General features: G+C 36.0%; 2 protein-coding genes and 1 non-coding gene across 7 annotated transcripts in view; 2 read left to right on the top strand and 1 right to left on the bottom strand.

Moving 5' to 3' along the window:
- Nucleotides 1–5,359: 5,359 nt before the first annotated feature.
- ENY2 (ENY2 transcription and export complex 2 subunit) lies at nt 5,360–15,064 on the bottom strand. Of its 4 annotated transcripts, XM_074201200.1 has the most exons (6): nt 14,932–15,064; nt 14,578–14,721; nt 12,590–12,666; nt 9,481–9,551; nt 8,860–8,934; nt 5,360–5,509 (listed from the first exon to the last, which is right to left on the bottom strand). In XM_074201200.1, the coding sequence occupies exons 3-6, from the start codon at nt 12,655–12,657 to the stop codon at nt 5,433–5,435; spliced, it is 291 nt and encodes a 96-aa protein (XP_074057301.1). In that variant the 5' UTR covers nt 12,658–12,666; nt 14,578–14,721; nt 14,932–15,064; the 3' UTR covers nt 5,360–5,432. The 4 variants fall into 4 exon arrangements, with proteins under 4 accessions (XP_074057301.1, XP_074057300.1, XP_074057302.1 ...); XM_074201199.1 differs by having other exon boundaries at nt 14,578–15,064; XM_074201201.1 differs by lacking the exons at nt 14,578–14,721; nt 14,932–15,064 and adding an exon at nt 14,198–14,552.
- The window catches only part of NUDCD1 (NudC domain containing 1), a 96,777-nt gene continuing 84,881 nt past the window's right edge, over nt 14,612–26,507 (top strand). The window contains exons 1-2 of one of the 2 annotated variants that reach the window (XM_074201196.1): nt 14,612–15,076; nt 24,444–24,598. In XM_074201196.1, coding sequence (XP_074057297.1) covers nt 14,959–15,076; nt 24,444–24,598 — 273 coding nt within the window. In that variant the 5' untranslated portion in view covers nt 14,612–14,958. The remainder of the gene's footprint in view (nt 15,077–24,443; nt 24,599–26,507) is intronic. The other variant, XM_074201197.1, reaches the window with a different exon arrangement.
- On the top strand, nt 20,836–20,958 carry LOC141503849 (U6atac minor spliceosomal RNA). Its single transcript, XR_012473148.1, has one exon. It is a non-coding gene; the product is annotated as a U6atac minor spliceosomal RNA (small nuclear RNA).

Genomic DNA, 26,507 nt, shown 5'->3' with positions numbered 1-26,507 from the left:
AAACAGACTCATGGGAGTATCTGCAGAATATTCATTAATTACAAGTTATTGCATCATACTCTACTTAAAATCATCACCTACATCATATTTATCATTGATATGTTTTTAAGATTTTCAAAGCACTTTACATAAACTAATTTGATTCTCACAACAACCACAGGAGAAAGTTTCTATTATTATTTCTATTTTTAATAGATGAGAAATTTGAGATCAATAGAGATTAAGTGACTTGAAACTGGCTGCCAAGGTCACACAACTCTTAGGGACCTGGGGTCTGATTTGAACTCAGACTTAACTGATTTCAGTACTCTATGAATTGCACCATTTTCATTTGGACTGTGAATATCATACGAAAGAAGATGAAATGTTGTTGGTTATTATCACCACTTTCCAGTGTTACTCCTTGGATAACTCCTTAGGAACAAAGATATAAAATATTTCATTTTTATTAATAATTTACTATTTTTTCTCAATAATAATTGCATTTATTAAGTGCTTTAAGTTTTATAAAGTGACTTACAAATATATCATTTGATTCTCACAACATCCCTGGGATGTTTTTGTTGTTCAGCTGTTTTTCAGTCATGTCAGACTCTTTGTGACCCCATTTGGGGCTTTATTAGCAGAGATACTGGAGTGGTTTGCATTTCCTTCTCTCATTTATTTTAAAGATGAGGAAACTGATGAGAACAGGGTTAGGTGACTTGTTCAGCTAGCAAGCAATTGAAGTCAGATTTGAACTCAGGAAGAGGAGTCTCTAAAGGTCTTGAACTTTACCTACTTTATCTACTCTGCTGCCTAGCTGCCCACTCTGGGAAGTAGGTGCTATAATTATCTCCATTTTACAGACAAGAAAACTATGACAGAGATTGAATGATTTGCCTAGGTCATACAATTAATAAATCATCTGAGGTTGGATTTGAACTCGAGTCTTCTTGACTCCAGGTCCAGTACTCTATTTATGAGGCTGTCCTAAACTAGCTGCCCTAATCATCCCAAACATTGCTAGAATCAAAGGACTTAGTTTATAAAAGATAACCATTTCAATAGCTGCTCTACCTACAGGAATCAACTCTAGATGGATTAGTTGAATTACATTTCTTTTTTTGAAGGGAGGTGTGTTTAGTTAACTCAAATATCAAAATTTGTTGCTTAGTCCTTCAAAATTTATAACAAATCCCTAAAAATCCCCAAATTAGACTTGAATTCAATTACCCCATTTTTGAAAGAGGTAATTGAGGAGAACTGAGAAAAAAAGGGATTACAATTTGTTTTTTCACACAGAGCAGCTGGCTCCAGAGGATCATAAGAAAGGCTCCAGGTGCTCCCTGCTGGCCAATAACAAGAACAGCTAGATAGCTATTTGAATTTTTGAAAAAACAGGCATGCTATGCTGTCAATTAACCCACATAGGTTTATTGAGTATTTAGCAGGTAATAGCCATAGCTTTGTACTTAAATTTAAATAACCTTCTCCCTTGCATCTAAACAATTTGTTCCATTTGCATTCACAGTGCTTTTAGTCAAAGCTCTTAAGCATTTTTTATGATATTGAACATGATCACATAATTAGTATTTATCAGAGGAAGGTCTTCCTGACACAAGACCTGGCCCTCTATACACGATCCTGTTCCAGCTTCTTTGATATTTGCTATCCAATGCAAAATACAGCACTCATCAATTCAACAAAAAAGTATTAAGTACATATTATTGCAGGCAACAATATTATCATTAACATTTCTGAAATCAAAATTCTAGGGAAATGAATTCAACTCAATAAACATTTACTTAACTCACCCGTGTGCAGGTGACTTATGCATAATAAAGATGCAAAGATATGAAGAATGGAGGGGTCTTGGGGGATGAGGATGAAGGTAATTTCTTTTAGGTAAAATCCCCTCTCTCTCTCTCTGTATATATATATACATATATACATATATATGTGTGTGTGTGTGTGTGTGTGTGTATATATATATATATATATATATATATATATATATATATATATATATATATATATATATACACACACACATATATACAGGTAGCTAGGTGGTGCGATGGACAGAGCACTGGCCCTGGGAGTCAGAAGGATCTGCAAACCAGCTCTCAGACACTTAATAGTTGCCAGCTGTGTGACCTTGGGCAAATCACTCAACCCCATTGCCTTAAATAAATAAAAAAATTTTCAAAAAGTCTATATTCAATGGTGGTATTCTTGCCAGGAAGAGGTCCTTCACTTATTTATACATTTTCTTTTTTTTTAAGGTTTTATTTATTATTTATTTGTTTATTTGTTTGTTTGTTTATTTATTTATGCAAGGCAAATGGGGTTAAGTGCTTGGCCAAGGCCACACAACTAGGTAATTATTAAGTGTCTGAGGTCACATTTGAACTCAGGTACTCCTGACTCCAGGTCTAGTGCTCTATTCACTGCACAACTTAGCTTCCCCTATTCATAGATTTTCCACAAGATCTCAAGCTAGAAAAGACTTTATCACTTCAAATTTATAAATAAGGAAACTGAGGGCCCAAGAGATGATTTAGCTAAGGTCATACAGGTAATAAACAATAGAGCTGGGATTTGAACCAATCTTCTGACGCAAAATTCAGTTTACTTTTAACTATTTTGCCAGCATTTATTAAGTACCTTTTGTTTGCACATAGCACATTAGAGACTCCATACCTGTTCTTTTTCTCATTCCAGTCTTAGGTATCTCATATTTCTTGAAAGACAGATTAATGTTATCAGATCCATTCTGCAGATGAAGAAATTAAAAGACTGCATCTTCCTTGAAAATTCAGAGATGAGGACTAGAAACCAGAATTTTCTGGTGCTCAAGTGCCTGGTTCTCCGTATTGCATTTGTTTAGAACTTTGGTGTTCCTTGAAAGAAATTTTTGATGATACCAGAGGATAACTCTAGATAACTTTTAAAAATGCTAATAAATAAAATAGGATCATTTCACATGTTGGTCGTGAACACTGTAACAATTCTCTTGAGTTGGAATGAAGCTATTCACAAAATTATGAAAATGCAATATTCAATTACATGCCACTCCAAGTGATCTGGTCCTTGCTTTGGTATTGTTGGATAAAAAATATATTTGCTATACCAAAGCAAAGGGACAATGTAAATAATTCAGTTTGAATTCATTTTACTTTACACTAGAGTATATAGTAGTTCTAATTATTGTACTTATGCAGTAAATAGGAATCATTTTACAATGAATTTCTAACACAGTTGACAACCAGTGAAAATATCACCCGCTCTGAAGTCAGAGGTTCAGCTGTTGGCGGGTGCATGGCAGTATGACCAGTTGGAATGAACATTAAAAATAAAAGTTTTATTTAAAAAAACATTATCGGGGGGTGGGTAGCTAGGTGGCACAGTGGATAGAGCACCAGCCCTGCAGTCAGGAGGATCTGAGTTCAAATCCTGTCTCAGACACTTAAATTATTGTCTAGCTGTGTGACCTTGGTCAAGTCACTTAACCCCATTGCCTTAAATAAAATAATTAAAAAATTGTATTTTCTTCATTATAGTGGAAAATTCCTTAATGGCAAAGAATTTTTTTAAGACGAAGTGGAAAAAAAATCAACACACACATTGGAAAAAATGTGACATTTTATATAATGTTCCATACCTGTTGATCCTTTTTTCTTGAGAGCAGCAGGAGGAGGCTTCTTTTCCTTGGAGACGGCATTCTAGGTTTGATTGTTATGTGGTGGTTTGTTGTAAATTGTTTTTTATGTTTTTTCCTGGCTCTGCTTACACTTCATCAATTAATATAAATTTTTTTCTGCTTTGAATTTGAATTTTTTAACAGTAGTTATATCACATTCATGTACCACAGTTTATCCCTAAGTCATTCCTCCCACCCTCATCAATAGGCATTTACTTTTCCAGTTCTTTGTTACCATATAAGGTGCTGCTGTAAATATTTTAAGTCATAAGCTTTTCTTGTTGTGCATGTGCAAAAAGAGAATAAATCTAGCAATGGAAACAAAGAGAATGGACATTTAATTACTTTGTTTTTGTCTTTAAGAACTCTTCCAGCTGCAATGCCAGTGGAGGGACAATCTATAAAGAAGCCTTGATAATATTTCTGACATCTGTTGATTAACCTGGATTGACTCATCCCATAAGCAACAGGTGGTGAATTTCTATATTAAAAACCATCTTCTAAATAACAAAAGCTATTGATACTTTTTGGGCTTGTTTCTTGATGTATCAAATTAGGGGGCTCAAACTAGACCAGAATAACTTTTTGTGTGTCAGACTCCTTTGGGGGTCTGATGAAGCCACACTACTGCTGTTTGTTGCCTACCTTACTTGAAGGAAATGTTAATTTTAGTCAGAACTTGGTGAAAATAAAGATGTAATTTTCCCCCATTTATTCACAGGCCACTAACCCCACATTAAGAATTTCTGGGTTAGACAATCTTCAAAAGGTTCTTTGTAGCTTTTTAACCTTTTAAAAGTCAATTTCTGTGTACCTATTCTAGGGACCAGCACCCTATAACTTTGCTTATTGAAAAGGGCATTGTGCTTGTACTTTATTCAAAATAGGAGCTTAAGAAATTTTATTTCACTTCTAAAACATGAGGTCATTTTTCACCCTTCTTTAGACTAAAAGCTTTAATAAATGGCCTAAGCCCAAGTAGTATTTTATATATGAAAGCATAGCTCTGAAATGCAGAAATTCCTTAATATCAAAATGGCTTAAGTAGGGTTAATTAAAATTGAAGTAATTTTCAAATTTAGTGCAAAATGAGCTATTGAACTAAATGAACTAAATAATGGAGTTCCCTATAGACCACAACAATTATCAGTTAGTTATACTTATTCTCCAAGCAAAGGGGTGCCCTCCTCCAAAGGTGTTGACTGGATATATATATATATATATATATATATATATATATATATATATATATATATATATATATATATATATGGGGCTTTCATCTCAAGACCAAGCCTCCAGATAAGGCCAAAGAATTGTTTTGTCAACTTTCTTACTCCTAAATTTGCAAGCAACTAGGCCTTAAAATACATGCCAAGGGGGAAGGATGAGGAGCTTGGCCTAAAAATTTTTAGAGGAGAATCTTTCATTCTTAGTTATTAAAGACAGTTTATAATAAAAGAGAATAATACTTGGAAAATGATGACAGAATTTCTAATCAATGTTAAAAACTGAAAATCAAGAACACAGTAATATAGTAGAAATATCATTTTTAAACACTTATATTTTATTTTTATTATTAAAATAATCTTCAAGAAAAAATATCAATACAACACATGGGTCATTACCAAAACATAACATTCATCATACAAAAAAAAGGACTCATTTAGAAAATGCACTTCAAACCGATGGCATGTTTTTAATGGATAAAAGAAATCAAGTACATGTCGTGATACTCTAGCCCATCTTAAAGGCTGGCATGCTGAGCAAGGAAAGTTCTTATTCTTTGTAAAAGCTCCTTCTTCACACTGTCAGGTACAAGAGCTGAAAAGAACGAAACAAACGATCAAAAGTAAAATGGCATATGTACTATTTCCAATTACTATACAATGAAGTCTGCCAAATAATTCATACCTGTGAAAGAGGATTCCTAGAGAAGTCAGATGTTAACACCAGAAAAAGAGGTTAAAAACTCTTAAGTAGGAAAGACATATACACATGTATGTATGTGTGCATATATGTACATGTATATATGTGTGTGTATAAAATATCAAAGCAAAAGAGGATTCCTAGAGAAGTCAGATGTTAACACCAGAAAAAGAGGTTAAAAACTCTTAAGTAGGAAAGACATATACACATGTATGTATGTGTGCATATATGTACATGTATATATGTGTGTGTGTATAAAATATCAAAGCACTAAGATTTCCTCAACATGGGTACTAATCCTCTACCTTAGTAGAGGATCTACCTGTTAAAGGTCATTTTTTTGTGGCCAACCTGCTAGATGATGCTCTTTTGTGCCAACCTACTTGCAATTCTAGGCCACCCTGTTCATCTTCTCTTCTATTCTCTTCTATACTCATTTTATCTGCCCTTAGGTGGGGCCCATAATGCAACCTGGCAATTGGTAATTCAGAAACTTTCAGGGACAAATTCCTCTAAAACTAAGATGATGAAATGTAACCTATTATGGGCTTCCTGGAATGCACCTTCTTTACTCCTAGTCATGTTTCTGCCAAATAGGGTAATGTAGATAGACACGGGAGTCTATCTATATAATTGTAGAGGCAATTTCTCATGCCTCGGATCCTTCTTACTCATATCGACCTGTTAAAACCAGAGCTGGTGAAACTTCTTTATTCAATTTTCCTTAGTATCTTGGCTATATGTGAGTTTTTACTCCTCAAATTTTCTTGTAATTATGTCTTTTGCCTTTGTCACATTCAACTTTGTGACACACTTGTTTGTGTACATAGTATATTTTCTATTTTAGACTGAAAATTTTTTGAGGTTGGGAATAATGTAGAACTTTAAAAAATTTTACTGGCATCTTTTGTTTTTATATCACATTCATTTCCTTCCTTCCCAACCTAAGAGTCCTAGTGAGCCTTACAAAGAACCAAGACTAAAAAAGAAAAAAGTTTAACAAAACCAATCAATAAATCATGGTAAAGAGTAATGGCTCTGGAGTTAGAAAATGTGGATGCAAATCCCTCCTCTGCTTGTGTAAAATGAGGAGTCTGGAGTTGCTCAAATTTATGAACAATCATGTCTGACTGCACAGAGGATATCCTATATCCATTGTTCCCATTGTATCCACTGTGATGAAAGGAAGAAAGATATTTTTTCAAATCATCTCCAAAGTCAAGCCTGCTCTTTATAATCATACAGCATTTAATTTTTTTTCACTTAGTTTACATTATTTTTTTAATTCAGCATCACTATGTATCTTTTTTTGTTCCTCCAAATTCCTCTTATTTATCATTTCTTAAGCATAGTACTATTCCATAGGGTTTACTTACCACATTTTGTTTAGCACTATCCTAATAGGCATTGTTTCCAGTTCTTTCACAAAAACTGTTATGAATACATTGGTATATAAAGGACCTTCCTCTGTATTTTGATTTATGGAATATATAGACACAGATACATACATACATACATATATACACATAATGAAAAATTTATCTTTTTTTCTTTACCTATAACCTCATGATTGATTTGGAATTACACTAAAACATTCTTTTACCCTGAGATCCTACTTTTTTTTTGTGTAAAATTAACATTCTTGTCTTTCTGAAGACTCTCCAATAGATACTATTAGAATTTCTGGCCATCTCTATTTGCTGAATAAGAGCTGAAACTATCATTTAAATTTCCATTTTTTTAAATTAGAAATTTGTAACAGTCTTCCACATGGTTGTCAAAAATGTGCAATTCTCTTTTGTTTTTGAAAGGCAATGGGGTTAAAAGTGACTTGCCCAAAGACACAGCTAGGTAATTATTAAGTTTCAGAGAGACTGCATTTCAACTCAGGTTCTCCTGACTCCAGGGCTGGTGCTTTGTCCACTGTGCCACCTAGTCACTCTGCAATTCTCTTTTAAAGAACTGTTTATATTCTATGATCACTTAATAATTAGAGAGTCTCTTGATCATTTTCACACACACACACACACACACTCCACATTTACATATGTAATTATATATGTGTGTCTGTGTTGTATTTTTTAACATGTTCTAATACCATCTCTTTCTCTGAAATTAGAACTTTATCAAAAATATTTGATATAGGCACCTTTTTTGGGGATGTGAGGTAATGTTGTCTAGACCTATAGTTTTGTCTATATGGGAAAATCCCATATGTAGAAACTCCTATAGATCAGCAACTATTTGATAACTTAAAAATAAAGCAACTGACTAAAGAATGTCACAAACTGAAGTGCAAAATCACAAACTGAAGTACATATATGGAATATTATGGTGCTATAGGAAATGATGATTTCAGAGAAAATTCATGAACTGATATAAAGTGAAAGACCCAGAAAACAATATAAACAATAACAAAAGAAAAACAACAAACCAGCACATCCAAATGCTATAAAATTTTAATAACTAAGCTTTATCTTGAAGAAGGCATATAAGAATGAACTTCCCCTACATATTAGGCATGAGGCATTGCATTCAATTCCAGAATTTTTTCCATGCATTATTAGGTTTTAAACTACTCCATTTCCTCATTCCTTCCTCTTCCCTCTTCTTTTTAGTTCTTTATTGTAAGGCACAAATCTCTTAAAGGGAGAAGGAAGGAATACATAGGGAAATGCAGAAAATACAAAAACAAAAATTAATTTTTAAGGAAAATCACCAGTGGCCTTGTTCATTATTTACACAACCATTATGTATTAAAGGCAAGACTTAAGCTACAGGTCCTCCTGATTTCAAGGCAGGTTGCCTCTGAGTATAAAGGGTCTTAAGGGCTATGTGAATGATTAAACATTATGAATAATTTATGACACAAAGAAAAGCATAAATGCTATTATGAGATCAACTTCAAAAGAACAACTTGACAAGATTTGTGAACTCACTGCTCTCTCCTGTAGCTCCAGATTTTGGATCAAACATTCTTTCTTTGACTATTTATGAATAAATAAAGCATCAAAGGAGTACAAGGGTCGATTTTTGTGACATTTGTAGCAGTATAAATTTGGGACTTGGAATAGACCTACTAAGTCAAGAAAAAAATATCAGAATAATGACTTAAGAAATTAAGAAAGACCACATGACAGTCAACTGACCAATCTAGTGAACTAGATTTTTAGTTAATCCAGAGTATTTAGCTCTATAGAATTTAGATTCGAAAAGGAGATTGTTACCAACAATTCGTTTCTTACCTCTGCCTTTTGGAGTTATCTCTGCCACCAAGTCATCAACAGTAACGTGTTCTAATCCTTTTTCTTTAATCACATCTTTAAAAGTCCAAAACAAAAATACAAATACCTTAATTTTTAATGGTCATGTAACTAATTACAAGAGTAGAAATCATGATTCATAACAGGTAAAGCAGTGGGTACAATGTAACCTTGAAAATGAATTTTTAAGACTTTTTATATACTACTAATGCATAACAAAATTCTTATGTTAGACATAAATAAATTGGTTAGCTTCAAAAAGCTATGAAACATTTTGTAGACTAAAAAGATGTTAATTGTCCTTGACATATCCCAAGCTAGTAGTGTGGGCAATCTTTAAATTATTTAAGAACTCGTTATACATAAGGAATTTTGTATGTAAGGGAAGATTTTAGGTGAGAACATGACATCTGTTTGTCTTTTGTACCATATTAATAGTGTCTTATAAAGTTGCATGTAGTTGGTAAAATAAATAAAAGTGAAAAAATAATCCAATAAGGATAAATTGAGTATTTATGTGTACCTCTTTAATAGACATAAGATCAGTAGACCCTAGTACAGCAAGAGTAGCTTAAATTTGTGAACAAATTAAACACTGATTACCTTTACAATGAGCTTTTAATTGATCTTTCCAACCACATTCAATTAATTTAGCTCTTAGCAATTCTTTAAGTCTGGAAAAAAAAAAAGAAAATTAAACATTTTACAGTATAGATTTTAGTTAGATTTCATTTGTGAATCTTAAAGACTCCCTTTGTCTTTCACGAGTGCAAGTTCAAACTATTTCCTTAGTAATTAACTGACTTAGCTCCACAGAACTTCCCTTCATAAAGGTTTCACTGTGTTATGTATGGTCGTGAAGTTACAATCCACTTAACATTAGTCAAAAAAAGTGCTGTATTAGATGGTTCCTTTTCAAGGAAGAAGGTAGGTGGAGCCGTGTGTTGAACCTAGAACTGGGAAGACATGACTTCAATTGTGACCTTACAATCACCTCCCTGACAAAGTTTTATATGATACCATAAGAAACTGAGATTCGAAGAGACTGAGGTGATATTTGAACTCTGATTATATCATCTTCCAAATCCATGCAATTAAAATATTGGTTGAACCTTGGTACTATTATAAAATCTAGAAGTTCTTCTGGATTAAAATATTTTCAGTTTTTCATCATTACTAATGATCTTATAACTTAATCAAGGCAGAATAGTTATTATAACTATACCAAGAGCTCAGTTATTAAATTTGTTAATTTCTTTTCTTTCCTGTGACTAAGAAATTCAGAACTGAGAGTCTTGACAGAGGTAGATATTTAGAAGTTGCACAAAAACAGGAATAAAAAACATCCTTTGGAAACTTTATTTTTGCTACAGCTTCTCATTGTTACATAGTTTTCTTAAGAAATTGGAAATGGATAAAAGAACTGACATTAACACACTACAAAAATTTCTTTTAAGAAAATTTAATAAATATATGCCACTCACTATAACAAAGTCTATAAAATACCTCAGGAAAAAGAAAATAACTTTTTCTCCTTGTCAAGCAGACATATGATAAGAACAACATTAGTTTAAAATACAAACTAAATTCTAAAAGTTTATGGAAAGGATGATAGATGATGTTGATTACTTAAAACGTCTTAAAACATTGAGAATTAAATGGAAGATAAAGTTTGTAGAAAGTTTGGTAGAGACCAAATTAGGCAAGGTCATGTAGAAACCATCTACAACAGCTGTGTCTAGCCTTTTAGCTCTTCTGGACCACAAAGCCCAACAAAAAGCCCTCAAGGGCTCAGAATGGGTTGAAAGGGCAGCAGCCTGGACTATAGGTCAGACATAGCTGATCTAGAAAAAGGAAACTCAATGGAGATATTGGAAAATCAATATTTCTGTAACATTTTTTTTTTCCATCAATAAGTAACGATGTAGATGACATTGCAGTCTCCTACATATATTACATGAGAAAGGAGATACGATACTAAAGAATACAAAACTGGAAAGAATTACTACATTAGATGAAGTACAGACAGAACAACAGGCTGTGAAAATAACAATGTGAGGACCCAGAGGAATCCATTAATCAACAAGCATTCATTAAGTACCTACTATGTGTCAGGCAGGGTATTAGGTGCCTGTTCTGAAGAAGCTTACATTCTATCAGAAGAAACAATTAGAGGGCAATCTGAGAATATATAAATGAGTATAATAGCATTTGGGGCTTGTGGGGTAGTTCTGCAAAGGCTTTTTTACTTTTTTATTTTTTCATCGATATGCACACATATCTGCAAAAACTTCTTGAAGAAGGTGGCATTTGAACTGAATTTTTATGTTAATTATAGATTTTATGAGGTGGAGATGAGAAAGGAGCACATTCTAGGCAACAAGGGACTGCATATATAAAGGAGAAGAAACAGGAGGGCTATCTGTGAGGAAAAACAAGGTCAGTGTGGTAGGACTAAGTACATGAGTATGTAAATATACTAAAGCCTGAAAAGTAAATTGGTCCATTGGTATACATCTTGGATAGATGGATAATGAATGAATAAAGCATTTTAAAAATTGGCACTTATATGCAAAGCACTGTACTAAGCACAGGGAATACAAATAGAAAAGTAAGATATTTCTGCTCTCAAGGAGTTCACATTGTGTTGGATAGACAACAAAATTTGAAAAATTATCAACTTCAGATCAAAAGGGAAACTCCTATGTTCCTTAGGGTGCATTGACAAAACAGAGAGTGATGCCTTTTCATTTATGTCACTAATGTCAGTATTCCCAAGGTTCAATGTCCTAGGCTATTTCCATTAGGTTCTGAGGGGGGGATGGTAGTCAAGGTGGTTGGATTGTCAGGATGCCCTGCTGCTTTATCTAGGCTGGCTTGCCTACCCTGTAAATGGCAACAGAGATATAGTTGGGGGGATGACTGATCCCTTCTCCATACAAGTTGCTTCTTTATACCCATGAGGGCTGGGCTGGAAACTACTGGTTGGGGGTGGGGAAGGAGGTCACAAGACTCTCATTCCCAGAACTGCTGTGCCTGTGCACAAGGCCAAGATTTGAGTAGAATGGGGTGCAGTGTCTTTAGGTGCATAGAATGACTTCTCCCTCCAAGTTTTTCAAGAGCAATTATTCAGTGATACTATATGGTTGTGAGTCATGGGAATATTATCTTTCAAGAATTAAAATTCTGATTCATCTAAAAGAAAAAGAAGAAACACATGGTGGGTATGTATAGGTTGTACCATATTACCCACATAGAATTTTATATACAAAAACAGTATAAAATACATAGGTGAAAAGTATGATTAGAAACTCAGGTCATATTTCAAAAATGAGAGATAATGGAATAGAATTTACATACCACTAGTATTCATGTTATATATATTAAGAGAAGGTTCCCAGCTTATTAGTTGGACTCCTTATGGAGATTTTATGGGAGAAGATGGATAAAATAGTACAGGATAAGGTGTGGATAGGTTTTGATCTATAATGTAAGAAAGAGTATATCTGATAAGATCCACCCAAGTATTGAAGTAAGATTTCCTTTTGAAGTAAGTTTTCTTTATAAAAGTTAGGAATGAAGTTCATAATCCAATTTTCTATAAACCTTTCACATGTATTCTGCTATTTTCCTTGATGATATAGACATTTTTAAGAATTTATGTTACAGAAATATAAAAGTGTTTGACCAATTCCAGCAAAATATTACTTACCGTTCTCTTTCACCAGTTTCTATCAGTTTCTGGTTAATAGTTGCTCTCATCTGTGCATCTTTGTTCATTTTGCTTATCTATATTTTAAAAAAAACATGTTTTAAAGCATTATTTTCCAAATCCAATAGGCACTCACTGATTAGGAATGCTGTTTTAAAAATGATTTTTTAACAGTATTTACTTACAGAATGCCAGGAAGCTAACACATTGACAAATCTTCTAATCCTATCTACCCACCCTCTACTTTTTAATCTTTGGTTAACAATTTCAATTTTTATACTCACATGGCATTTGCCAAACTGACATCATAAAGCCCAAGAAAACACTGACCAATCAGTTTACACAAGTGAGACACCATAGTCAGTGAGCTCCATCAACATCAACTAACCAGTCAGTTCACAAACAAGTGCTTGATAGCCAGTGAGTTCCATCAATATCAGCTAAACACTTCTGGGAGAAAACATATAACTTACTTTCCTGGGTCTATTACTATTACTACTTTGATAACTGTGAAGTATATGAAAAAATTTTGCCTTAAAAGGGTGTCTAAATTTTTTAATCAGTTTATATTACCTAGAAATAATTTTAAGAATTTTCACAGTTTGGGGCGGCTAGAATACCTGGGTTCAAATCTGACCTCAGACACTTAATATTTACCTAGCCGTGTGGCCTTGGGCAAGCCACTTAACCCCATTGCCTTGAAAAATCTTAAAAAAAAAAAAAAAAGAATTATCACAGTTGCTTAAAAATCTTAAACAAAGATATATGACTAGCTTAGTGGAAGGTCAACTGGTTTAGAAATCAAAGACACGAATTCAAATTCCAGCTCTGTCTATATAGCATTTAGCCTCTCCATCAACAAAAGGGTTGAATTTAATGATTTTTGAGCTCTATTATCTAGAAAAGTACATCTAAATCCATGAAAAACTTCATATTTGGTTCTGGGGATACAAAGGAAAAAATAGTTAACAATCCCACACTTCAAGGAGCTGATAATGTACTTAGAGAAGAATTGTAGGACAACATAATTAAACTAATAGGTAATTTGAGAAGTATTAATATCTAAGGATATTAAAGAAATTAATCATATTTTAATATTAATTATACAATTTACCCCTTTTTTACTCTACAGTTCTAGTAGTTTTTGCCTGAAATTTCTCTTGGTTGTACTAAGGAAGTGATTTTTCTTTATTAAAGGTCATACAGGTATTTCTTTCTGTATCTGCTTACTGATCTTGAAAGCATTCTAACTAAAGGTTAAGGTAGAAAATTGGCTGCTTCCTTTAGCAGGAAATAAATAGCCAAACTCAAACAGTGGAAAAAGTTGGTATTGTCACTATAGACCTGAGCAAACAACTTCAAGTCTTTACATTTCAGTTTCTTTAATTGGAAGGGGAGGATGAACTCTTTGATCTCCACAACTTCCAGCACCCAAATTCTTCGGATCTACGACTTAGGAGTTAAAACGGTATAGGATTTCCAACGCAATATCTCATCATTTGAGGGCAGGACGGGCAAAGAAATTTCTGCTTCCCTAGTCTGAAGTTAGCAAGGAGAAAAAGTACCCGAAAATGAGGGCAAGTCGCGATGCATTTAATAAGCGCTAACCTTGCGTTCACTAGGCTGATTTTAAGCCAGCCCGCTGGGCTAGTTGTACAGACTGACAGCTCCGCCATCCAAAGGTCCGCTCCAGAACACCCCGATGGGTGGGTCTGCGGGAGCCCCCTCACCTTGCAAGCTTAGCCGCCAAATGTTGAAGGAAAAAGGGGGGGAAAAGTGGGCTCAGGGGATCTGGAGCAGGGGAGCCAAGGACTGGTCCCGAGTCCACCTCCCTTTCTCAAACTCCACTGGATATGAGTGCCCGGCTGGGGGGGCTCTCTCTGGGTTGGCCCCAGGCCCTCGGAGGGAGGAAGAGGAACGAGCACAATCTCCGTGGAGGGAGACGGAGACAACCGAGACTCGGCACACAACTACCTACCGACACTTACCTCCTTCAGAGCTTACTGCAGAAAACTACGCCTCCAACCAGCGGCCACAGGAAACCAGAAGTGCTTCCGGGACATAGCGGCTCCAAAGAAGCCTCGTACTACGCGACTGGCTCTCTATTCGCTTAGCCTTCTGGGTAAACGAGTCTATGAGCCAATGGAGGAGACCTCAAAATGAAAAAACAGAAACTACTTTCCCCAGCATGCACCGCGATTTAAGACCCGCCTTCCCCGCCGACTTTGGCCTGTTTTTTGAAAACTACATTTCCCGAAAGCCCACGGAGCCGGCGGAGCTCCCCGGGACAGGCGGGTGCTATCCCCCCAAGACTACTAAAGCCGCAGTTTTAAAGTTGAGACCCGCCGCGGTGGAGCGCCCGCGGAGCCATGGAGGTGGCGGCCAACTGCTCCCTGCGCGTCAAGCGGCCCCTGTTGGACCCACGCTTCGAGGGCTACAAACTCTCCCTGGAGCCTCTGCCCTGTTACCAGCTGGAGCTGGACTCAGGTGAGAGGGGAAGGACCCCGGCCCCCCGGGCCCCGGCCCACGCGCTCCCCGGGCCTCGGCCCACGCGCCCCACGCGCTCCCCGGGCCCCGGCCCACGTGCCCCGGCCCACGTGCCCCCCGGGCCCCGGCCCACGCGCCCCCCAGGACTGAGGCTTCCGAGGGCTGCGGCCGCCCCCGGGCTCGGGCCCCGGCCCCGTCCGACCGCTGGCCCCCCCAAGCCTTGCTTCCCGCGAGGACTCCCTTTCCCGCCCTCCCCAGTTGGCCGCCTTCCCTTGAACCGGTGCCTTCGATTTACTTAAAGACCTTGGCTCCCGGAAGGAGAGATTGATTTTCTTTTTTTTTTTGGCTTTGACCCTAATTTAGGGGTCTTAGAGTCGGAAGGCTCCAAGTCCCCGTACCCCAAGGGCCTGCTGTGACTCCCTTGGGGAGCAGGAGCTCACCAGGCTTCAGTGATGGGGAGCAGAGAGACAGAGTGGAAACTCCCCGCGCCCCCCAAGCCTCTGTGCTTCCTCAACACTTGCATTTCAGCTACTCCCTTCCCCTTCTCTGCACCCCAAAATAGGCATCTGCTATTGGCTTGGAGATCAATGGAGAAGAGGCAGCCCAAGTGTTTTTTTGAAGTAAAATCATCTGCATCTTCTGCCCCACTGGTCCAAATTCTTAGTAGAACAGACAAGTTTAATCCTTTCTCACTCCTGCCTTTCCAATACTGTTATTTATACACTTCCACCCCTTGATACTAAGGTCAGGTTTTTTTTTTTTGTTTCTTCATTCGAAATGACTAGGAAACCGAGTTATTACGGGTCATCAAAGCATGACTTTTTAAAATTTTCCAGTAACATAGTGAATCAGTCAGCAAACATTTTATTACGCTACACTGGGCCAATCACTGTACCAAGTACTGGAGATACAAAGAAAGCAAAAAAAAAAAAATCCTTCAAAAGGAACTCACAACCTAATTGAAGGACAACATGCAGACAGTTGTATACAAACCAAATATTATTGGTGGAAAATCTCAAAGGGAAGACACTATAATTAAGGGGTTTGGGGAAAGACACCGTGCTGACTTGATGAGACTTGAAGGAAGCCAGGAGGCAAATGAGGAGGGGAGAGAGTTCCAGCCACGAGGGACATTCAGTGTAAATGCTTGTGGGTGGGGAATTGTAGTTTCCTATGCCAGTATCACTGTATCCCAGAGTCATTGAGGGAAATATGGTATAAGAAAATTGGAAAGTAGTAATGGATCATATCATGAACTATCAAGATAATAGTTTATATTTTTATATATAATAATTTTATATTGCATGTAAAATGTATTTTATATATGTTTATATTTATATAGTGCTTATCTTCTCGTGGTTTCTTGTTAGTATAAGGAATAATATACCCATTTTACTGATGATGAAACTTGTTAAAAAGCTTTTACTCAGTAAAAATAATTAAAGTGATTGAGCTGTGACTGTCTGAGACCAGATCCTCTAATTGTATTCTTCAACATCATGCTTTTCCTAGAGTAATTTTGAACCTATCAGATTATGAAGAAGTGTATTTTAGGCAAATTTTGTGGAGATTTTCTGTTTACTAACAAAATTGATATCATCAAGCAAACTCTAACATTGCATCTTCCGCCACAGCGTTTTTTTTTTTTCAAAGAACTGAAGATTGTCCTCCCATTCTGCAAAGCAAGCACAAGTGCTACCAACATCAAGAGTTCTTTCCTAGTTTCAAAGTAGACAAAACACTGGCCCTGGAGGCCGGAAGACTCAAATTCTTTTGCCAGATACTTCCTGGCTATGTTATCTTGGGCAATTCCTTTAACTTTTCTCTTGGTCACTCAGTTACTTCATTTGTAAAATGAGGATAATGCTCTATGAGGATCCACCTCACAAGAATCTTTAAATACCTTAAAGAATTAAATGTCAACTATTATTGTTATTATAAATATGATTTAATAGATGTCTGAGCTACAGTTGATCTTAGTAAAGTTATTTTCTCTGTATAATACCATTTTCTTTTTAAATGATTGAAGTTCATTTTAAAATTACAAACATTTAGGGGCAGCTAGGTGACCAGTGGATAGAGACTGGGCCTGAAGTCAGGAGGACTTGAGTTCAAATGTGATCTCAGACACTTAATAATTATCCAACTGTGTGACCTTGGGCAAGTCACTTAACTCCATTGTCTTGCAACCCCCCCATTACAAATATTAAAAAAAACCTGTCCTTCCTCACCCTCCATTGAACAAATAAAATGAAAAGCAAAAATGATGTCATTGATACATAGTTATCAATACATAGCAGTATAGTCTCCTCTAATAAATTACCACATCAGCCTTGTTTGAAAATATGTTTTTCTGTCTTTAAGTTTATTACTTTTCTATGAGGAAGTGAATGGCTTTCTATATTATCTTTCTAAGGAAATGAATGAATATTTAATCTTTTGGATTTAATGGTTTATCAGAATGGTAATATTTTTCTAAGTTGTTTTAAAAATATTATATAATACAATTTTCATTGTGTATGAAAAACTATTTGCAAATTTTGTAACTTTCTGGGTTTGATGATCAAGGAAAATTGCCATAACATTTGCCTAGAATGAGATAGATTTGTCATCTAGTGACTTTAGTCAGAAATAAAAGCTCCCCAATGGGACATCTACATGTCCTTTAAGAAGTCTTTACTGATAAACTTATAGGCTTGTTTAGAGATCCATTTGCCAGACCTACTATGAGCAATTAACATAAGGATCTTCCAGTGTTAAAAGAAACCCTTTTTCACCATAGTCCAGCAGCAATTGGCTTGCAACTTAATATCTTTAGAGAATGGTCTGGATTCCTGAGATCTTGGGGTAAACCATTGTTCCCAGCTAAAGAGTTAATATGTGCTAGAGTCTCTCCCTTTTTTTAAAGATTTTATTTTGAGTTTTACAATTTTTCCTTTAATCTTACTTACCTCCCCCCCCCCACAGAAGCTATTGCCAGTCTTTACATTGTTTCCATGATATAGATCCATCCAAATCGAATATGATGAGAGAGAAATCACATCCTTAAGGAAGAAACATAAAGTATAAGAGATAGCAAGATCAGACAATTAGATATCAGTTTTTTTTTCCTAAATTAAAGGTAATAGTCCTTGTTCTTTGTTCAAACTCCACAGTTCTTTCTCTGGATACAGATGGTATTCTCCATTGCAGAGAGCCCCAAATTGTCCCTGATTGTTGCACTGATAGAATGAGGTAGTCTATCAAGGTTGATCACCCCCATGTTGCTGTTTGGGTATACAGTGTTTTTCTGGTTCTGCTCATCTCACTCAGCATCAGTTCATGCAAATCCCTCCAGGCTTCCCTGAATTCCCATCCCTCCTGGTTTCTAATAGAACGATAGTGTTCCATGACATACATATACCAGAGTTTACTAAGCCATTCCCCAATCGAAGGACATTTATTTGATTTCCAATTCTTTGCCACCACAAACAGGGCTGCTATGAATATTATTTTTGTACAAGTGATGTTTCACCCTTTTTCATTATTTCTTCAGGGTATAGACCCAGTAGTGGTATTGCTGGATCAAAGGGTATGCACATTTTTGTTGTCCTTTGGGCTTAATTCCAAATTGTTCTCCAGAAAGGTTGGATGAGTTCACAGCTCCACCAACAATGTAATAGTGACCCAGATTTCCCACAACCCTTCCACACAATGATCATTATCCTTTCTGGTCATATTGACCAGTCTGAGAGGTGTGAGGTGGTACCTCAGAGAATGACTAGGAAAGTTTTAATTTGCATTTCTCTAATAAATAATGACTTAGAGCAGTTTTTCATATGACTAGGGATTGCTTTGATCTCCTCATCTGTAAATTGCCTCTGCATATCCTTTGACCATTTGTCAGTTGGGGAATGGTTTTTTTTTTTAAATTTGACTCAGTTCTGTGTATATTTTAGAAATGAATCCTTTGTCAGAAACATTAGTTGTAAAGATTGTTTCCCAGTTTACTTCATTTCTTTTGATCTTGGTTACAGTGGTTTTGTCTTTGTAAAAGCTTTTTAATTTAATGTAATCAAAATTATCTAGTTTGTTTTCAGTGATGTTCTCCATCACTTCCTTAGTCATAAACTGCTTCCCTTTCCATAGATCTGACAGGTAAACTAGTCCTTGATCTTTTAGTTTGCTTCTAATATTTTTTTTTATGTCTAAATCCTCTATCCATTTTGACCTTATCTTGGTATAGGGTGTGAGGTTGTACTAGAGTCTTAACTTAAATTCAAGTGTTTTTGACGGCAAAACTGACTATCCTGAGAGTTATGCTGTTCTCAAATCCGGTGATCTGTCTGTCATATGGGGTAACTAGGTAGTGCAGTGGATAAAGCACAGCCCTGGAGTCAGGGATTCCCAAGATCAAATCTAACCCCGGACCAAATCTAACCCCGGACGCTTGGCACTTACTAACAGTATGTCCTTGGGCAAGTCACTTATGTGCTCTATCCACTGCTCCACCTAGCTGCTCCCAGTCTCATAGTTTCTAAGGTCTACATCTAAGTTATAGTTCTTGAACATTTGATAATTACAGTACTTTACTTTTCCCTACTTCACATTTGCAAATATTATATAAATTCACCAGCAAACACACTGCACATCAGTTTCACAAAGAGTGAATGTTAAAGTATTTGTAATTTATAACTTCTAACAAAGAGAACCACATGACTATTGTTTATCTTGTGGAGGCTTTAAGTCTCAAATTCTACTTGCTGACATATTGATTAAAGAGATATAATCCCTGAATAGAATAGAAGCTTCTTGAGCACAGGTAGTTTCAATTTTTTCCTTTTGTGTTCTTGTCATCTACCATGGACACTTTGACCTAGTGGGTATTTAATATGTGAATGTTAAATTGAAAAGTAGCAATAGGAATATTTGAAATAGATCTTTGAACCTAATGGTAAAGGAATCTCTTGCACTGGTACAGATTGTGAGCTTTGGTCAAGTTTTGATTCTGTGGTGTATAAAAATCCACTTTAAAAATATAGAGGAGATTGAGCAAAAAAAAAGTTTATTTTGGCTTTTCTCAAGAAAAGGGCACATTCCAAGTCTCACAAAGGTAGTGAATGGAGATCAAGGAGCTGCCCTGAATTGACAGTCAAGCAAGATTATATGACCTAACTGAATCTCCTCCTCCTCCCTATCATTCCTCTGTTGACTCATTGGTTAGTCTTCAGAGTTACACTCTGCTTGTGAAAATCTACCCCAGCAACAAAAAAAAGAATGAAAGGTTTTCATAAAATATTACCTCACCATCCAGGTGGTGAGCACAGCAAAAAAGACTTTTAATGACCTTCTGTATCTATTTAAGTGAAATAATGTCTGAATATATCAGGTCTTCTACTATTGTCCTGGTCAGTAAAAATAGTCTTAAAATCAGACAAGTGGTTTATGAGTTTCTTTGGAATGCAAAGTTTTTCCTGTGGGAAAAGTCTACTATCCTAATAGTAAAAGTAGTCTTATCAAAAGTTAGAAGAGTGAGCCACCTGTTTGGACTACAAGGGGCTTTCTTCTAGAAATAGTTTAATAAAAATAGTTTCCTTATCCTAAGAAGGTTTTATTGGGGAAATATTCCACTCAATTCTTGTTTATGTCTTTGTGTGTGTGTCCCCGAGTGGGTCCATTTGTCCTTTAAAGAGAGCTGGCCCAATAAACTAGAAACACTTCTCTAAGGCTTACTCTTAATACTACATGTTAGCTTACCTGATGATTTACATTTTGCCACTGTGTTGTATGAAAGGAGAGGTTAACATTCCCCTTGATAAGGATGGAAGAGGTCCTAGTGACCTTCACAGCACATATGGCTAATGGCATTGCCACCTACTTGTGGTTTCCATCAATCACCTCCTGAAAGAAATTCCAAAATAAAAACTCCCAGGAATATTATAGCCAAATTTCATATATACATACATGTATAGGTATATATAAAAATGTATCACTGCTTTATATTCTTTTAAAAATTTACTTAAGGCAATGGGGTTAAGTGACTTGCCTAAGGTACACAGCTGTGCAATTATTAAGTGTCTCATGTCACATTTTAACTCAGGTCCTCCTGACTCCAGGGCTGGTTCTCTATCCACTTGCACCACCTAGCTGCCCCTGCTTCATATTCTTTTGCATTGCTTTATGTGTATTTTTAAGTTTTATCCACACAGTAGTGCTAGAGAACAAAGAATCACATCACTGAATGATACCTATCCAGTAAGTGTGATTAAATAAATGGGTTTTTCCCTCCTCTATTGTAAAAGATTGTTCCCTGCCCCAGGCTTTTTAAAATGATTTTTTCAAGTTTTGTAATGACAAATCAAAACTTATTAAAATTATTGATTAAAAATGAATTACCAAATTTACGATATAGGGTATTACAAAAATTTTAGTGCAGTTTTCGTCTTTAATAGTTTAAAGTTTCACTAAGACTCTTGTGATACTGTGAAAATGTCCAAGTAGTTGATTTTCCCTTCCTGATGCTGAGAATCTGGGCGATTATATAGGAAAGACTTGGTTCAACTAGGAATCTACTCAGATTTTAGGATTTAAATAATGAAGCTAAGTATAATCCTCAGAAACAACAAAATACAATTGCATCTTTTCTATCTCATTGATAAAAAATCTGTAGTGACAATAGTGGCCAGGAGAGGGAGACCTGATACTATTGTTAATATCTCTAAATGACAATTTGATTTTTATTTATTTTTATTAAAAGCCATGAAATAAATACTTAGTAAATGAAATAAAAGGAAAAAATGCTTCAATATCTGGTATGCAAGCCAAAACCTTTTGTAGTGATTTGTCACACTTTGTACTTTTACACTGTGATACTGTGTACTATAATAAGGAATATATCACTTTTCTCCTCGGTATATAGAATTATCATCTCCCAATTGTTTACTGTGATTGGATGCAAAAAATACTGTGGAATTTAATGTAGGGAGATGAACTTCTGAGTTGGGGAAACTGGGCTCTTGACTAGCTTTGTGGCTTGTTATTCAACCTTTGGCAAGTCACTTCTCTCTTGGTATTATTTTCCTTAGGTGTAAAATGAGCTGAGATGGAGTGGAAGAATATTGATCAAAATCATTGACTAGACTGAGGGAATATCCATATGTATATTAAAGTTTCCTAATATGAGGACATGAGTTGGAGTGGAGGAGAATTTATAAGACAGCCACTGAATTCTTTGAGAATGGTGCGGAAATGATGTGGATGACCATTAAATGAGGGAGAGAATGATTACCATTAAACAGCAAATCCCTATATTCTAATAAGATTTTAGTATTCTTTAATCAATAAATAAACATTTGTTAAATACCTGTTATGTACTAGAAATACAAAAAGAGGCAAAAGGCAGTCCCTGTCTAAAAGAAACCCACATGGGGCAGCTAGGTGGCTCAGTGGATAGAGCACTGGCCCTGGAGTCAGGAGGACCTGAATTCAAACCCAACTTCAGACACTTAATAATTACCTAGCTGTGTGATCTTGGATAAGTCACTTAACTCCACTGCCTCGCAAAAAAATAAATAAAATAAACCCACAACCTAATGAAGGAAAGTGCAAACAAACTATACAAATAAACTATATGAGAAAAATAGGAAATAATAGAAGGAAGACATGAGAATTGAAAGAGATTGGGAAAAGTTTTCTATAAAGTAATATTTTAATTGGGACCTAAAGGAAGCCAGAGAAGCCAATAGACAGATGAGAAGGAGAGGGAGCATTCCAGATATAGGGGACAAGCAGAGAAAAGACCCAGAACTGAAAGAATATCCTATTTGTGTGGGCTAGTATCACCACCTTGAAGAGTATGTAGCAAAGAGTAATGTATAAAAAGACTGGAAACATAGGAGCTGGCTAGGTTCTGAAGGTTTTTGAATGCCGAACAGCATTTTGTATTTGATCCTAGAGGGAAAAGGAAGGGAACCATTGGGAGTTTATAGTTTATAGGGAGTGACATAATTGAATAGGCACTTTAGGAAAATCACTTAAGTGTTTTTTCTAAGAATTAAAGTGATTAAGCATTTTACTTGGAATTAAAAAGATAATTGAAATTGCTTGAGATTATAGTTCATAAACTCAGTGCTGTTTCATAAATTCTGATCTGATGTATGTAATTTCTTAAAATCAACTACCAAAACTCATATAAACCAAATTGCTTGACTTGTGGGATCTTGGATACTAAAAGTCTGGAGCAGAGACTGAACTTGGATTTAGATGACTTGTTCTCTAAGTCTCAGCCACTAGTACAAAGACTAATATTAGAGGTGACTTTAGAGATCATCTGGTGTAGGGCTTCTTAACCTTTTTTTGTGTCATAGCCCCTTTCTGAAGTCTGTAGAAACCTGTGTGTTTTTTTGTTTGTTTTTGTTAGGTTTTTGCAAGGCAAATGGGGTTAAGTGGCTTGCCCAAGGCCACACAGCTAGGTAATCATTAAGTGTCTGAGACCAGATTTGAACCCAGGTACTCCTGACTCCAGGGCCAGTGCTTTATCCACTGTGCCACCTAGCTGCCCCTGAAACCTGTGTTTTTAAATGCATATTTAGGATTACAAAGGGAATGAATTGTATTGAATTATAGCTATCAGATATAAAAATTTATGGACCCCAGTTTAAAGTCTTTGATCCTAACCTGTCTTTATTTCCACATGAGAAAATTAAACCTAGAGAAACTTAAATGACTTGCCCACAGTTGCAGGTATAAGAACTGGCAATAGAATTTAAACCCACATCTTCTAATTCCAAAGCTATTTCTTTGCACTTGTACCATACTGTTATCTCTATGAGGGACTTTGGACCAGTCACTTTACCTTTCTTTCTTAGTTTTCTTATCAATAAAATGAAGAGTTTGTATCTGAAGATCTCTGATGTCCTCTTCCAGGATTGACATTCTGTGATAGGTGATTTGGCTTAAGATAGGGGTCTCATGAATTAATTTTTAAAAATTTTTCACAAGGCAATAGGGTTAAATGACTTGCTCAGGGTCACACAGCTAAGTAAGTCTTAAGTGTCTGAGTCCAGGATTTGAACTCAGGTCCTTTTGATTCCAGGGCCAGTGCTCTATCGCTATCCACTGTGCCATCTAGCTACCCATGAATTAATCTTTTAGAAATTATTTGGGAATTCTCTTTTCTTTTCACATACCTGTCCCAGTGTTGTGATTAAACACTTTACAAATATTGCTACTTGATAAGAGTATTCTTTTCAGAATTTCTCTGCTTTTCTTGACTGCACCTTTAGTAGTATGGAATACTATGTCCTTTTTTTTTAAATCTATTTGGTGTTTTCTTTAGCCTTGAAAGGAGTCTAATTACAAAAGTGTATCCTTTCTTTTTTTTTTCCAGCTGTGGCAGAAGTAAAGCTCAGAGATGATCAGTATACATTGGACCACATGCGTGCCTTTGGCATGTTTAATTACCTGCATTGTGATTCATGGAATCAAGATAATATCTACTTTGTTGATCAGCTTGGAAGAGTTATGAACTTAACAGTTACACTGGTAAGAATAAAGTCTTTGAAAAAGAGAAAATAGACACATTTATATAGTAATCATTCAATCTGTGAGCATTTATTAAGTACCTGCTGTGTATAAGGCATTGTCCTATACATTGGGGATATAAAGACAAAAGACAGCATCTGCCTTCAAGGAGTTTATAATCTAAACTTTATCAGTTGCTTTACCTATGAGGTAAAAGTAAGTATCTCATTATACTTGGAAAAACTTTCTTTTCTTGACATTCCCTTTTGATGTACAGAAAACAGAAACTTAAAACTGTTTCCTTTTTATATAATATTTGAAAGGTTTTCCCTAAAGTAACAACACACATGACAAATGAACTGGAAAAGAGAGGTTAAGGAGAATGTAGCTTTTGGGGAAGAAAGCAGCTGGGTGTAGGGTCCTTAGGTATATATCTTGCTCCTGGCTAGAATGTGGTCAGAGTTAAAATGTACAGGTCTGCAAGCTCTTCAACTGTTTGGAGTCCTTGATAACTCTGTATCTTAAGGGATACCCTATAGGTTTATTTTAATAGAGTTTCACCTCTAGGTATGTTCTTTCTTCCAGTTACTTGTTACCTGGCTCTTAAGGAAGTGAAAGTCTGATCCTGGTAGTTATTCTGTCTCTCTGGGTGTAGATTTTTTCCTTTTTGGCAATGGCGTTAAGTGCCTTGCCCAAGGTCACAGTTAAGTAATTATTCAGTGTCCCAGGCCAAATTTGAACTCGAGTCCTCTTGACTCCAGGGCTGGTGCTGTATCCTCTGGGCAAACTAACTGTAACTGGCCCCAGGCATGTATTTTTTTTTAGGTTTTTTTTTTTGCAAGGCAAATGGGGTTAAGTGGCTTGCCCAAGGCCGCACAGCTAGGTAATTATTAAGTATTTGAGACTGGATTTGAACCCAGGTACTCCTGACTCCAGGGCCAGTGCTTTATCCACTGTGCCACCTAGCCGCCCCCAGGTATGTATTTTTAAGAAGTATTCCATTGCCCTACTTGCTTTGGTGTTTGTCCTTTGTTTTTGAAGAAAACCATGAAATCAGGGAAATGATGTCATGACAAACACATGAATTGGATTTGAGTGAGAGAAGTGTTATACTAAATCATTAACCTCACTTTCTCCTCCAGAGTCATCTAGGTCTAGTGGCCAGATATGAATTGGGATGACTGGAGATAGTCCTGGATGTGAGGCAATCAGAGTTAAGTGACTTGCCCTAGGTCACATAGCTAGTAAGTGTCTGAGGGCATATTTGAACTCAGATCCTCCTGACTTCAGGGCCAGCCCTCTACACCCTGTGCCATCTAGCTGCCCTGATGCTTTAAACCAGTAGGGAAGACCCTGTGTTCTGGAGGTTTGAATGGAGGTATGCAAGTCTCCCTTTAGATATAGGCAGTGTGACACATTAGTTATTGAGGCACAACTAGACTTAATTTTTTATTGTTTTGGAACTTCACTCATTTGCTTAGGTACAAGTTCCTGACTGAGGGCTAAATAGGTACTTGCTTCTTTTTGTTTTTATCTTGTAGGTTACAAAATATATGAATTTGTACTATACCTTTCTTCCATTTGACTTCTTCAACTATGTCTTTTTTAGTGGCTCAGAGTATGAATTATCTTTTCCCCAGTATTAGTAAATATTCGTTTCATGTAATAATACTTGCCCTATCACATAAATAGCTTGGTGGATAAATAAAGGATAAATGGACATAAAAATAAGGGTAATTGTAGGTTGGTAATATTTAATCCTAGAAGAATACTTACTTAGTAAAGGGAAAAGAATGGAAATCAGATGAGATCTTGAAAAGATTTTATAGGTGAGGAAATTGGGAATACTATATGGGGACAGAAAAGGTAGTCATTTTCATTGGTGGCTCTTGATGTCAGAACAATCTGGTCCTTGAATTTTACTGGAGAA

This window comes from Macrotis lagotis, chromosome X, assembly GCF_037893015.1.
Source record: "Macrotis lagotis isolate mMagLag1 chromosome X, bilby.v1.9.chrom.fasta, whole genome shotgun sequence".
Classification (NCBI taxonomy): domain Eukaryota; kingdom Metazoa; phylum Chordata; class Mammalia; order Peramelemorphia; family Peramelidae; genus Macrotis; species Macrotis lagotis.
Note: the sequence above shows the minus strand (reverse complement) of the source record. Positions and strands in the feature narration are given on the sequence as shown.